General features: G+C 44.3%; 2 protein-coding genes across 2 annotated transcripts; one reads left to right on the plus strand and one right to left on the minus strand.

Moving 5' to 3' along the window:
- Positions 1-1912: 1912 nt before the first annotated feature.
- LOC140649919 (interleukin-17F-like) lies at positions 1913-3985 on the plus strand. The gene is made up of 3 exons (XM_072857759.1): positions 1913-1939; positions 2894-3138; positions 3748-3985. Exons 1-3 carry the CDS (start codon positions 1913-1915, stop codon positions 3983-3985), a joined length of 510 nt encoding a protein of 169 aa, XP_072713860.1.
- Positions 3986-11933: 7948 nt separating this feature from the next.
- On the minus strand, positions 11934-13748 carry IL17A (interleukin 17A). Its single transcript, XM_072857772.1, has 3 exons — positions 13722-13748; positions 12916-13160; positions 11934-12171 (listed from the first exon to the last, which is right to left on the minus strand). Exons 1-3 carry the CDS (start codon positions 13746-13748, stop codon positions 11934-11936), a joined length of 510 nt encoding a protein of 169 aa, XP_072713873.1.
- Between the last annotated feature and the right edge of the window lie 251 nt (positions 13749-13999).

Below are 13999 nucleotides of genomic sequence, written 5' to 3' on the forward strand. Positions count from 1 at the left end.
GTGTGTTTGTGTCTGTGCATGAAGCAATGGGGAGACCGGGGGATCAGGGGGCAGCTACTGGAGAGATGGTCTAAGGCCAATAACTGGAGAGATCCATCTTGTATGTGTGTGTGTATATATATATATATATGTACCTATTTTCTACAAACAGGCTTTCACCCTGATCAGCCAGAGAAGGGAACAAGATGAGGCCATTGGTCCTGTTTGTGTTTGCTTGAGTGATGTTTTTTGCCTGTGTTGATCCATGTGGCTGGGCATCTGCATATGTGTATATGTTATACACGTGCTGCATACGTGTGTGTGTGTATTTGCCTATTGGGAACCCGTGCTCAGCTTTGCTACTGGAGGAACATGGGGGCATAGAGCTGTAGCAGCCTCACCTCCACTGGGTTTGAATTTGGGGCTACTGGATTTGGCAACTCCGAACAAGGACAGAATTACCTTCTCATCGCTCTAAGAGCTTAAACGTGTATTTTACTGAACAGGTGTGATACACTGACACAGAAGAGGAAAAAGCACATTGGGAAAAGTTCTTAAGGAGCAATTAATCCTATCCAGACTTTAGCTGCTAAATTCTGCCAAGCCCTTGCATTGTGCTTGCTGAAGCTTTATAAACATTTGTGATTTAGTCAAGTTTGGTCGGATTTTCACTGTATCATCAAAAGACTCTCCCAGTTGCTTGCCAGGATACTGACTCCATGTGAGTTTGCTCCAATGCTACCACAGGGGGTCCTACGTTCCCAGCTACCCCCACACCTCACCCTGCACCATAACACATTGCTGTGTCATCACCATCTACAGCCACTGTGGTGGTGATACAGCCCTTTCAGGCACTTTAAAATGGGAAAAAAGCTGTTTAAAAATACTTTATATTTTCTCCAGCCGCCTTGGCACTCAGAGGAGACCTAGGCAAAATGCAGTACAGTATGGCCATGGAGATGGTCTACCATGTATGTCCAAGGAGTCCATCCAGGAGAAACGCTACTCCAAGGTCCATCCAGTAGACAAGGCCAGAGAAGGGGCAGGAAACCATCACTCGTACAGCATAGCTCAGGCAGGGACTAGGGGCCCAGAGCTGAACTGAAATGAGGCTCCGGGTGATCGGCTGTGGAGGGAAACCCATGGTGATGCTGGTCAAGGCCAGGAAGGCCAATTAATGCCCTCAGAGCCCTTACAGTGCATGCATGAGTTTTACAAAGAGCTCTCCAGAATATGCCAACACAGCATCTCAGTAATGAGTGGAGAAGGCATCCCAGCTCCCAGTGCCCTGAGGTCCCCCAGGAGGACTTCTCCTGGGCATCTACTCTTCCCCTGCCTGCTCACCGCAGGACACAGGGATCCCCAAGATGAGGTGGAGGCAGATTGTGCAATTGAAGTAAAGGGAGGTTAAACTGTGAAGTTCCATGTCCTGTCCTCATTTTGAAACCTTTGTTGGGTGCCTGACTTTGCAGCTTGCTGATCTCTGCTGTTTGGTTTGTGTGAGGCACGTGGAAGTGCATCCACAGATGTGTTTGTGGTGAAACAACATTAATATTAGAAAGAGGGGGCGGGAAGGGGAAAAAAAAAAGCTACCTGAACAATTTTTTTTCTCCTTTTCTTCCCTTATCTCTTTATCTGCCTGCATAAACTGTATTGCCTGATTTGGGATTCTGATGATATAGTATCTGCCCTCCCCTTTCTGGAGGTAGACGGAAGGAAGTGGGCTAGAAAATGAAATATCAGCTCCTAACCTCAGGTCAGGGTAAGCCAACTATACATTGCAATGGAAAGGATGGTAGTGGTTGAACTTCACTATAAAAAGGAGACCACAACTGGCTTTGAGACACACGCAGAGTGGAAGAGGTCTCGGAGAAGGAGAACTCTTGTGCTCTGTCACCGTGTGCAATCCACCTAAAACAGCGGAGACGTTGCCATGGCTTTTGCCAGCTATGCTGCAGTGGTAAGTACTTATATTTGGTGTAAGTGTTAAGATATATTTGCTGCAAAAGAAAAAGCAGAATGCAGATCCCATGATGCTGTTATCTACGAGCAACCCTTCTTGGTCTTAGTGGGAGCTGAATGGGATGCTGATTCTGTCCGATACAGCTTTCTGTCCTGAGCTTTTGCAAAAGGTTTTGGTGCTTGAGTGACAAGGAGACAATGGACTATCCATTATTTATCTGTAAGGGCAGCACTGCTGATGTGGGATTGGGAGAGACAGTCTTTCTCAGACAACGTGCTATCAAAATTGCTGAAATTTTACTGTGAAGTGAATGTCTGTGCATTTAAATTTCAGCCTGGGTGGTATTTGCAGTGCTGTCAACTCTTGCGATTTTATTAAAAGCTTTGCATTTATCTGTCGCCTTTTCCTAAAACCCTAGCTCCTGGTAATGGCCCAAGAATCTCAGATGTCATCGAGAAAAGGGTTATTTCCAGCAGATGGTTGCTATGTGGCCAACCTTTCCTGTCCTGAGAAAGCATATGGCTTACTAGGTTTCTAAGCGTAGGCATGGGGTCAGCCGAGTCCTTACCTCACCGTGTAGATCATAAGACATTGCTGTTTGACTGTAGAGGAGGACCTTTCATAGCTTGTTGGAGAGATGCTCTTCTTGGTGCAGAGCCAACTATGAATCAGAATTTGAATCGGAGTTTAGCATCTGTTGTGACGAGTATTATTAACATCATTGCGCTATTTGCTCATGCTGGCCCGTCTCACCCAAACCTAAGTATGAAGATCAGCCACTGCCCAGTACCGATTCACAGCAATGAAGGGATTCAGGATAGGACTTACGTTCTGCATCCTTCTCCTCTTGCTAGTTATATGGTCCATTGATGGTCCAGTCTAGTCAAGACTTGGCTCTTTGTGCTCTCTCTCTCGCCTGAACTGAACCAATGACTCCTTTCTCTCTCCCAGTTCAGATCACTGCTTTTGGTGCTGGTTCTAGCACTCACCGTAAGGAGCTCACCTCATGGGAGGGTATCTTATCTTCATCTCAGCAAGGATAGTGGCTCTGTGAGGCTTCATGAAGATTGCCTGAAGCAAAAGGATCTCAAATTCCCTACGACAGTGAAAGTTGACATTGGTATCAGCAATTCAGATCATGCTTTTAGGATGGTCCACGATGTCAGGAACCGGTCTCTTGCTCCTTGGGATTACAGGTAACTGTTTAGTTGTTATCTAAATTGCAATGGCTGTGCTACACAGATGTTTTTTGTGGTGAATGATGGCTGGTTCTCAGCATAAGCCTGAAGTCCTGTGAATATTGCAAACACTTCTTGACACACACTTTCATTTTGATGTTGGGTGAGATTTCTCCAAGAGAAACTGTTTACAGTGCAAGGGGACATCATTTGAATGGTTTCTAATCATCTTGTCAATCTTTGTCAAATAACTATTCCTCTAGCAAAAGAAAAATGTCAGTACATTGTAATTTTACATTTTCCTAACTGAAAGAAATTTTTGAATGCTGAAATTAAAACAAAACCCAACAAAAATGAATAGTCCACTTGCAATCAGTTCTGTATTTCACCCAGCTTCACTCCATTCATCAACTCCTAAAGAATGGTATGGCAATATTAGCCTCCCAAAATTGATTCCATTTCTAGGAAATCATTCCAAAAATGTTGAAGATGGGGAAATTCTTTGGCCTTTTCTCATAATGATGATACACAGGTAAATAGTATGGGCCTTTCATGGAGATAAACAAGAAGATCCTGCCAAACCGTGTTGGGCAAGTGCATAAAACCCTTTTGTGTCCCCATCCCCAGGCTCGATGAGGACCCCAACCGCTTCCCCCAGGTGATTGCTGACGCCAAGTGCCGCCTCTCCGGCTGTGTGAACCCACTGGGGCAGGAGGACCACAGCCTCAACTCCGTCCCCATCCAACAGGAGATCCTCGTCCTCCGGCGGGAGCAGCAGGGCTGCCTGCCCACTTACCACCTGGAGAAGAAAGTCATCACCGTGGGCTGCACGTGTGCCACTCCAATCGTCCACCACCAGTCCTGAAGGAATTTGTAGGGGAAGCAACACTGGGAAGAATAAGTGTCTCATACGAACATCCCTCTGGAGAAATCCCACAGTTGCCCACCTTACATCCCAGGAATTCCACATGACTTCTCCTTTCTAAATCTGAGCAAATTACCTCCTGAAAGTACTGATTCTTGCTGTTGTTTGTTTATGGATTTTAGAACGGGAATCACCGGTAGCTGCTGAGGGAGGGGAGAGAGGGGGATGGAGGAAAAGTTTTGTTTGTGACTCCAAGCAGGGAGGGGGTAAAGCAGTGCTTTTTTTTTTTTTTTCATTGCAGCTTATATCAGTTTGGTGAATCAAATGAATTATAGTTTCAAAAGTTGTTCTCAGCTGTAAATTGCCCCAATGTCAACCAGCACTGCCACAAAAAATCCCTACTCCTGCACCTTCTCTCTCCCTTCCTCATCCCCTAGCCCCTTTTCCTCCTCTGGCCATCCCTGCTCACTAGCATATTTCTAGTGTAAATCTGACATAAGTGCCACTAGATCTGATTTTCATCGCACTCTGGTTTTGTGTCACTGCTGCTCCGTGGGGAGCGGCGGCTGACTGACTTATTCCAGAGCATTTTGGGAGAGAATTGAGTCCACTTGCATTGAGAGTTAAAATGGCAAAGAACTAATGGGTGTTTATATTTCTATTTATATCTTCTATTTATGACTGTATCTATGACTTTTTATGTGCTCAGAGTATCAAAAAAATGGGAAATGTTTGTCTGTATTTATTCAATAACTTATCCACTGAATAAAAATTGTATTTTATTTAAAAGAATGTTGGTTTATGGTAGCTCAAAATTAAAGCAGATACAGAGAATGGGTTTGTGCTGCAGTAGCACTGAGAGATTTCAACAAAGATCAGTTTTTTTCCAGTGCAGTGATATGATTAAGAGGGAGCGCAAGAGAACTTGCAGCCTAAATAGATTAAAAGATGCAAAAAAGAGCTTAAAGTGGTGAAGTGAGGTTATACAGGCAGTGCTGGGGGAGTTGGCAATGGAGCCAAGTTCTCTAGACCTTGGGGATGGTCTCTAGGGATAGTGGGAAAAGAGGTGCGAGATATCACATTGCAGGGCCACAGCCAAAATTTGGGATGGGGGTTTAGCCTGGTTCGTGTGAGCTGGGAAAGGTCTGTTTTATCCTCTTCCAGACAAGATGTCATCCTTACAAGCAACCTTGTCCTCCACCAGCTGGATGGTTGGCTGAGCAGGAATGCAGGGAAATGTGCAAAGATGGCTTCATCTCACTGCTCTAACCAACCAAATACTAGGTGTTGGGCTTAAAGTGGTGGATGAGGATCCCTCCACACCAAGGGAACAAGGAATAAACACCTCCAGGGCAGGATTGCCTGCTGAGCTGAGGTGTCCTAACTTAAGAAAGGAGGAATTGCCATTTCTCTCCCTTAGCTAAACAAGGAGGACAGCCTAGCAAGACTCACTATTTATTATTTTATCAGATTGCTGCAGTGTTGGTTTTTTTTGACATTACTCATGTTTCATCCAGAGCTGAGCCAGATTCTCAGACCTCTGACTTTGGTTTTTGCTGGTGGAAGTTTTAAGCCTGTATTTCCTTGTTTAACTGCATTTAAACCAGGATAAACCTGTGTGCAAGCATTCTTGTATTTAATTTTGGCTGCACAGAAACTACTTTAAATTAGATACACCTGGTGCAGGTAGACCCTCGGTTTCCTCCCCTGGGTAGGTCATACAAGTCGTTGGGTCCAGATGACTCCCTTTGGTGCTTGTTTGTCGAGTCGAGTGTATTCCCTGCCCCGCAGGTCGCTGGGAGCCAGTTCAACAATCCTTGGGTAACCAGGCGGGGAAAGAGTCTCATTCAGTTACAAGCATTGGTACTCATTTGTGGCAGCAGCTGTTTCATTATGACCACCACGATCTTCATGTGGTGGAGCACAAACCCATGGAGGCGTCTTCTGCGCGTTCTTGCATAACACCAGCTCTTCTCTTACAGTAACCGCTGACCAGGAAATCGCACGCTGCACACCCTGGTTCTTACTCCTGACCTATTTCTCTCCCTTTTGACAAACCTAACCTGTGGAGTTGTCCTTACTTGTTTTGTGGGGAGAAAAACATTTCTGCCTGCATTTCTCTCTTCAAACTTAATTATTTTGGCACTGGGTTCGTGGCAGCTAAATGGGTGTAAGCTCCTGTGCTGATGCTCTTTTACAGTTACAGAAAAAGGTAACACCCATCAGCTTAGTTTAAGAGTTGTTCTAAGTGGATGAATTATGAAGTAGCGAATTAAGAAATTGCAAAGGTAGCTAATTAAAGAAGTCCCACCCATGGGTCATGAGGTCTTGCAGCCAGCACTACCAACTGCAAACCACACACCTCTCGGTAATGCATGCGCTTGTATGTGGGCATTGTTTCTATACAAAACAAGCAACAAAGGTTATTTCCTTCTAATGGCATCATTCTTAGAGTGCAATTGGTTGTAAATATGAGTCTGGTTATTTTTTAGGTGCTGGCTTTTGTGATGAGGTAGGTGGTTGCCTTTCATTCCTAGCAATCTAAGAATACAGCCAACGAGTTTATGCTTCTTGTAAACAGCACAGTCATATCGCCACCAAGACAAGTACAGTTCACAACTGAGGACCAGCCTTTGCGAAAGGCTTTGCTTGTTTTTCTTTCCCTTGCAGCAACGGACCCAGCCCCTGGATGCCTAGCTGGGTGTCTCTGGCTCTGAAATGTAGCTTAGAGCAGCCTTCAGGGACTCAGTTATCTTACCGAGGAGAAGACACAGCTGTAGGTGTAGTAGCAGTGTCGCAGTGTCTTCTCGTAACCTGCTGGGCTAAGCAACCTACGGTCACAGGTTAGTATCTGAGCCTCGCGGCCTTTCCTGTTCCTTTCCTCTTCTGCTTGCCTCTCCCTAACCTCCTTTCCCTGTCCCCTTGCTCACTCCTCCCCTTGGCTTTGCCTGTTCTGGCAGCTCAAGCAGGGATCCTGTTGTGTAGCAGCTCTCATGGCATGTCGGAGGGAGCACGCTGCAGAGACTCCTGCATTAACATGGGCTGGGAGGCACAGCAGCGATGTGAGCCCGGGCAGATGCCTCCTCCCAGACCTGTGCTGTGACCTGTGGACGTATTGGCCTGCAGGTGTGAGTCAGGCTTCTTTGGACCCTTGACAACAGGCAGATGCTCCTGGAGGTGTTCAAAGGGACTACAGACCAGGTCAGCCTGTTCCACAAAATCAGTGCTTTTAAAAGTGCACAGAAATTAAATATATAAAGAATGCAAAGGTTGCAACCTGAAAGGTTGAAACAAGCCAAGAACTGTTTGTGTTTGTGTTTGGTAAGCCAAGGGAGCAATGGCTTGAAAACCCAGAAGTTAACATGGCTTGTCGAGAGTTAGACCTAACAGACAAAATTTTGAGGGGATGAGCGATTTGCTGGTCAGTCCTTTGGGGATCTGTGGTTTGGTGCTGACATGATGGGTATAGACGATGGAGTTTCCATATCAGCTGTGCGTTCTGGCTGTCCTGGGAGATGTCCTGACAGATCAAAGCAGAAACCTGTGCCCATGTCATCATCACGGGGTAAAATGTGAGACTTGCCTTCATCTCCTCTTGTCTCCTTCCCCTTCTTCCTCTTCTTTGCTCTCTGATATTATTTCTAACCTTGTGCTTAAGAAGGGTCTAGTTGTGTGGGCCAAGTCTGTATCTTCTACAGCACTGTTACAAGGTGGTGACAAAAAAAACCTGCTTAAACTGTCTGTGATTGCCTGATACTACTTGGCAGGCTCAGAGCTGTTGGTGGGGATGGGACTATGTGCTGGTGCTGGCTTTCAGGAGCTGAGAAGATGCCAGCCAGGCTCAGCACCAGAAACAAGCCACGCTTTCTGTCTTTGCTACTCACACAAACATTTTCCGTCTTTGCTAATTATTCTCCATACTTCCAAGGCTGGATAGCGGTAGCAGCTTCAAGTCCTCAGATCTTCAGATAAAATTGTTCCTTCTTTCTGGGTAACTTTTCTTTGTCTTTTTTTCCTTCAGAAAACTAGCTCATTTTTTTCACCTTTTTCTGTAACTTCAGCAAAAGACTAAAAATATGTTTGACGGTCGTTGGGGGTCGTGGACTGAGTAGGGTCTACTCAAAATACTGTTTTCTGGGCATAACTTTCTATGAGTGAGTTTTGGTGGTTTTACCAGTACAAAGAGTCATGTTTCTGATTTATCTGCATGCTTAGTAAGCACAATATGTTTGTATCATGACCAAGGTTCCCTGTTCCAGTAAATGAACAGAGATGGTTTATCTTCCCTCTAACTTGCCCCTATAATTTTTTGGGTTTGCTTTTTATTTCCGAAATCCGTACTCCTGGCCTCCTTCACGACGTAAGGCTTGCTGGACAGTCAGATCTATAACACCTTTTACAAGCATCTGGTAACTGTCCAGCTTGCTTTGATAACTGGCAATGATGTGCATGGTTATCTGATCATTTGCTACACAAAACCAATCTCAAACTTCCCTTTCTGCTGGGTTTTACTCACAGGTTTCCAAGCAACCTGGCTCCTAAGCTGCTGCTGCTCAGATTTTGCAAACTGACATGAAACTGAGACAGGGAGCAGTGCTGGACTGGAAACCTTTGTGTTGAAGAGGGTTTTGCGGTGATTCTCCCCCCCTCCTTGATGATATCATTTAAGGACATTAAATAAGCATCCATGTGCACTGAAACTCTCCAAAACAAGAAAGAGCAAGCTTTACATATTGAACCTCAAACTGGTAAGAGCTGTGCAAGGGTGAAAGAGGACTCCCACTCTCTTCGGTCTCCTGTTATGATCATTATTGACTGTAGTCATGAACGTTTGCCCAGAGAAACAAAGGCACTGATTAGGTGACCTCGTGGCAGGGGGCATTGAGTTGGAATTGTTCTACACCTTATCAACTGAACACAGCAATGCGAAGGAAGACCTCTTAGCTCATGATGCTAGGAGTTACAAGAGAACTTGCAGTAGAAAAGAAAACAGTCCTCAGGCCAAACAAATCCAGGCAATCATACTATTAAACGCTTCTGCAGGAACATGTATAACACCCAAGCAGCTTGCAGAGGTGAGCATGAAGTTGGCATGAGGCCAAGTAAATAAAAAAGGGTTGTGTCCTAAGGCACAGATTTCATTGGGCTGGTAAATGGTCCAAGGGAGAATGACGCTGCTGGAAGGGGGACCGGAGCATCTTTGCAACCTGTCAGCAGAAAGCTGTCGACGTTTGGTACTCCAACTGCGTCATCTCTTGCTGACCTAGTTCTGACTTTTTCCACATAGTAGCTCTCTCTCAGCGTTGCTAACTAGTCTCCATTACTCATGTGCCAACTCCAGCTAACTGCACATCACTACCAGGTAATAAAGGGTGGGACTTACTGTAATTTTAAGTGTTAAAAGTTACTTGGTCTGCTGCAGACAATTTGCCAAAGCTCCTTCTATAGCAAGTGGTAGGACGTTGAGAGATTATCTAACGGACAAGGCAGTTCTATTTCAATCTTTCTGGACTGATGTTTATTTAACTCCTTGAAAACCTGTCCTGGTTTTGGCTGGGATAGTTAATTTTCTTCCTAGTAGCTGGTCTAGTGCTGTGTTTTGCATTTAGTATGAGAATAATGTCGATAATACACTGATGTTTTAGTTGTTGCTGAGCAGTGCTTACACTAGTCAAGGACTTTTCAGCTTCCCATGCTCTGCCAGGTGCAGAAGAAGCTGGGAGGGGGCACAGCCAGGACAGCTGACCCCAACTGGCCAAAGGGCTATTCCATACCATATGACAGCATGCTCAGTATAGAAACTGGGGGGAGTTGGCCAGGGAGCCGCAATCTCTGCTTGGGAACTGGCTGGGCATTGGTCAGCGGGTGGTGAGCAATTGCATTGTGCATCACTTGTTTTGTACATTCTTTTATCATTATTATTATTATTATTGTTATTGTTGTTATTACTACTACTATTATTATTAGTTTCTCTTTCTCTGCTGTCCTATTAAACTGTCTTTATCTCAACCCATGAGTTTTACTTTTTTTTTCCGATTCTCTCCCCCATCCCACTGGGGGCGGGGGGGCAGGGTGAGCAAGCAGCTGTGCGGTGCTTAGTTCCCAACCGGGTTTAAACCATGACAAAACCTCAAAGGATGAGTGTTCCTCGATGGTTTTTTTTTTTGGCAGTCTGTTCCCATACTTAATATTCTTGGGACAGCCAGCTAGGTGAACTTCAGGACCTCAGGAGGCCTGTCTAGTTGGAGACAAGGTAGGAAACAAGCTAAGTTAGGATCACATATACTGCTAGATACCTACATATGGGCAAAGTTCTATCAGTGTTTGAAGGTAACTAAAGGTGTGGACAGGAGTACGCTGCTGTGATTGCAGATACTGTGACCACTCAGAGTTAATTAATGTTTCTTTGGACCAGCATATATCTGCTAGGTCAAGGGATGGTATGAAACCTGTGGCTGTGCTGTGAGTTTAGGTTACAAGCTGATCCACCTGATTTTGCATGTGTAGATTAGGGAGGGTTTAGGCTCACTGGCACAGCTGGAGGGAATAACCCCCAGCAGCAAAAGTTGAGATGATCACATCTCCAGTTAGCACAGCTGGATCTGGAGAAGATGCTTTCACCTGAGAGGACCTTGCCTCTCATTAGGGACTTGCATCCCTGACCTCTGCTTCTCTAGAAATTCTGTATTTGCTGTTGCATTTGCCGATGACATTTTGACAGTGCCTGAGAAGGGTCACGCCTCCCCGAGATGGCAGCAAACAAAATATCCGCATCTTCACAAACCAGCCTGCCTTTTGAAACACGGAACATTTTCATCTGAGCACTTTTAACCCAAATGTGCTTTAAATAAACCCACCCGCAGTGCTAAACATCCACCTACGCAAGTCCCATCGCAACCAAGGTAGAAGTGCTGTGTCAGTGTGGTCTACATTTGAAGCACTAGCTGCTGGCAGCGAACATATCGGAAGGACACGAGCATGGAGAAAATTACAATTGCAGTTAGCAATATGTGGTTAATTGCTTCAATTATCCACCCGACTCACTCATGCGCTTTTCCTCATGTACCTGGGTAGTGACTCTGCTCCACAGAAAATGTGTTGAAATGGGTTGGAGTGAAATTCTAGATAGCGTCGGACTAAAGTTAAAACTTCGCAATGGAAACGCACTCGCCATTTTAGGGGAGGGAGTTTCTTTCCCCCCAAAGAAGCATTCAAAGTATTGTGTTGAATCTATCTTTAAAAATTCCTTTCCAATTGGATAATTAGGTGGATAACTGGTTAGTTACCCACTGCTTTTTTTGCTAGTCTGTCTTTAATGTGAATCTATTGGGTGTCACTTGGTAAATCATTTTCCTCCAGGTATCTTAGTTTCTCTATCGGTAAAATGGTGTTAATGATACAAGCCCTAGCTTTTTTATGGACTTTACATTCTACTGCAGCAGAGCTAGATGTTATTAAGAGAATTTTAGGTTTTCGCATCATGCAAATCTCTTACAGGGTAATATTTGAACTGAGTGATTTCTTGCCTTAACAAAGAGGCTTTTTTAGAAAGAAAGGAGAACACCACAGAGTTATTTACTAATTTTTATTACACAAAGATAAATAAACAGATACATTATTACTAACTCTTCCACCAGCATAAATAGAATTACATAAATAAACATTTCAAACTGTAAACTGAAGTTGTGTAAAGAGTTCCTATTACTTTTTCAGCCCAACACATGAAGGTGTCCGGATTCTGAATTTATAGAGTTCAAGATTTTGAGGGAAAAGGAATTTTTTTTTTTAAACTGAGACTTATTAATTTTTAATATATTCTGATAAATTCTAGATAATCATTACAGCTTGATTCGGTTTTGCGGAGACTGAATAAGGGCCCTTCATGTCATTGCTGTTAGGCAAGGAAACTCTCCTCTGTGGCTCCCTGCTCTTACACTACTGGCTGCCTTTAAGCCTGGTGTTGGATCAAGGGGGTGACACACGTGCAGCCCACAGTGATTATTTTCTTCTCCAACCGGTATGATTGGTGGCAGCCTTTCTGCTCCCTCCGGAGGACGAGGATCTCCTGTTTGATGGGGACGGAGTTGACACTGTGGTCCAGCTGCCCGTTCAAATTCACACACCTGGAGTGGCGGCACTTGGCATCAGCAATCACTTGGGGGAAACGGTTGTGATCCTCATCGATTCTGTAAGTTGACATTAAAGGAAGTATTTGAAATGGAAATGCTGCTGTGTCTCTGGAGTCATGAAGGTATGGATCATCATGGGCTCCCAGGTCAGGAACCTGCACCTCCTAGGAGATTGCCTACTAAGGGGCAGTAAACCCTCCGCTGCTGTAGGTTTTTAAGTGTAAATAAAGGGTAGGTAAGTAAAAATAAAGCAGGTTTTTAAGTGTAAGACAAGCATGCCAGGATTGCATGCAACTGCCTTTGCAAAGAACTTGCTTCAAATAGGCACTGACTTTGAAAGACTGATTAGAATTGATATTTGAGCTTCCCAACATGTCAGACTGACTAACGGATCCAAAAACCTTCAGCTCCCCTCCAAAACATGAAATATTCTTAGGGCCTGATGCTGATGTTATTAAATCACCATTGAATTTCGTGCAATGTTAACCCTCCGAGGCCTTTTTGATAATCTCTTAGATAAAGAATACTTTTGAAGGTAAAGCTTGTCCCAGTATATAAATAAATTAATTAAATTACAAAAGTAATTTTCTTTGCCTTCTATATGTTGGCCTAGACCATGCTTTTGCTCTGTGCTCCTTTTTGTGTTGATTTCAAAGAGGATTATACAGACTGTGGATACCCTCATATTTCCAAAATCTCGCAACAGTGAAGCACTGATAATAAAGACGTGGGCATAGCCTCTGCATTAGTCTTGAGCATTGCAGCCAGTGTATTTCTAGACCGTAAAGACAGAGATCATACCTGTAATCCCACGGAGCCAGCGAGCGGCTGCTGACATCAAGAGTCGCTTTGGTGTCCTGGTTCATGTTGCTGATGCTTACGTTCACTCTCACAGTTTGAGGGAATTTTGAGCCTTTTTGGGTCAGGCATCCAGCATATGCTTGCTTGAAGAGGCTCTCTGGCTTGAGTCCAGGCCGTATCACCTTCCCGTAGGCAGAACTGCTGACTGACAGCACGGCCAGCAGCATTAAGAGCAGTGATCTGACCTGAAGACAATTGAAGCATTTAGGACCCAACGCAGGTACAGCTGTTGTAACACAGCACGCCTAACGACTCTTCTGTCCATCTGGGAAATTCATCCACAGTCAGCCTAGCTGGTAGTTAAAGCTTATACTGTAGGTTGGAGCAATTATGCAAAAATGTGCCATATATCACATCCACTCTTGCTTTCATTAACTAATCCTTACAGTGCTGAAAGGCATGATACACACTCAGTTGTAATTTGGTGATAAAAAAATTTCAATTATACAAAATAATATAATACAGGAGATAGCAGAAAGGTTACAACAACAAAAAGACACTCAAAGGTTGAATTTTCAATGTATTTCTTGACTTCAGAGTATGTGGCAGTAGCCCTGTCCTTAATTTACCCATACGGTCTCATTGCTGCCCTATGCTGGTGCTATTTAGCAGTCTCCCATTTTAGTAATTTTCAATTATTAATGGTTTAAACAAGTGTTTTAAAGCTGGGTCCTGACAGTCATCTATTAGAATTCAAATATGTCTCTGTCAAATTGGGGGAAAAAAACTACAAGGCAAGTTCTTACCAGAGAAGCACAAAGGATCGGAGACATCTTCCTTCCTTCTTTCTCTTACTGTGGCTGATGCTTGTGCTGGGCTCTGTCGAACTGAAGGTGTCTGGGCACATTTGCTGCTGGACTTTTTATAAGGGCTTCTGTGCTGTCCCAGTTATTGTGGAGTAGGTGTTTTTTTCCCAACCTTAACTGTGGTTTCTGACCATAACTTAAATTAAAAGTGTATGTATATATATTCCATTAACGCAGGTGGAAGACAGGATATGGGCTCACCCTCTCTTAGATCTGTA

This window comes from Ciconia boyciana, chromosome 3 (assembly GCF_034638445.1).
Source record: "Ciconia boyciana chromosome 3, ASM3463844v1, whole genome shotgun sequence".
Lineage (NCBI taxonomy): Eukaryota > Metazoa > Chordata > Aves > Ciconiiformes > Ciconiidae > Ciconia > Ciconia boyciana.

Excerpts from the sequence above, each read along its gene's own strand:
- LOC140649919 (XM_072857759.1), top strand. The coding sequence starts at position 1,913 with ATGGCTTTTGCCAGCTATGCTGCAGTG. Across the intron at positions 1,940-2,893 it reads TTGCCAGCTATGCTGCAGTG|TTCAGATCACTGCTTTTGGT; the intron begins GTAAGTACTTAT and ends TCTCTCTCCCAG. Across the intron at positions 3,139-3,747 it reads CTTGCTCCTTGGGATTACAG|GCTCGATGAGGACCCCAACC; the intron begins GTAACTGTTTAG and ends CCCCATCCCCAG.
- IL17A (XM_072857772.1), bottom strand. The coding sequence starts at position 13,748 with ATGTCTCCGATCCTTTGTGCTTCTCTG. Across the intron at positions 13,161-13,721 it reads CGATCCTTTGTGCTTCTCTG|GTCAGATCACTGCTCTTAAT; the intron begins GTAAGAACTTGC and ends AATTGTCTTCAG. Across the intron at positions 12,172-12,915 it reads CTGGCTCCGTGGGATTACAG|AATCGATGAGGATCACAACC; the intron begins GTATGATCTCTG and ends GTCAACTTACAG.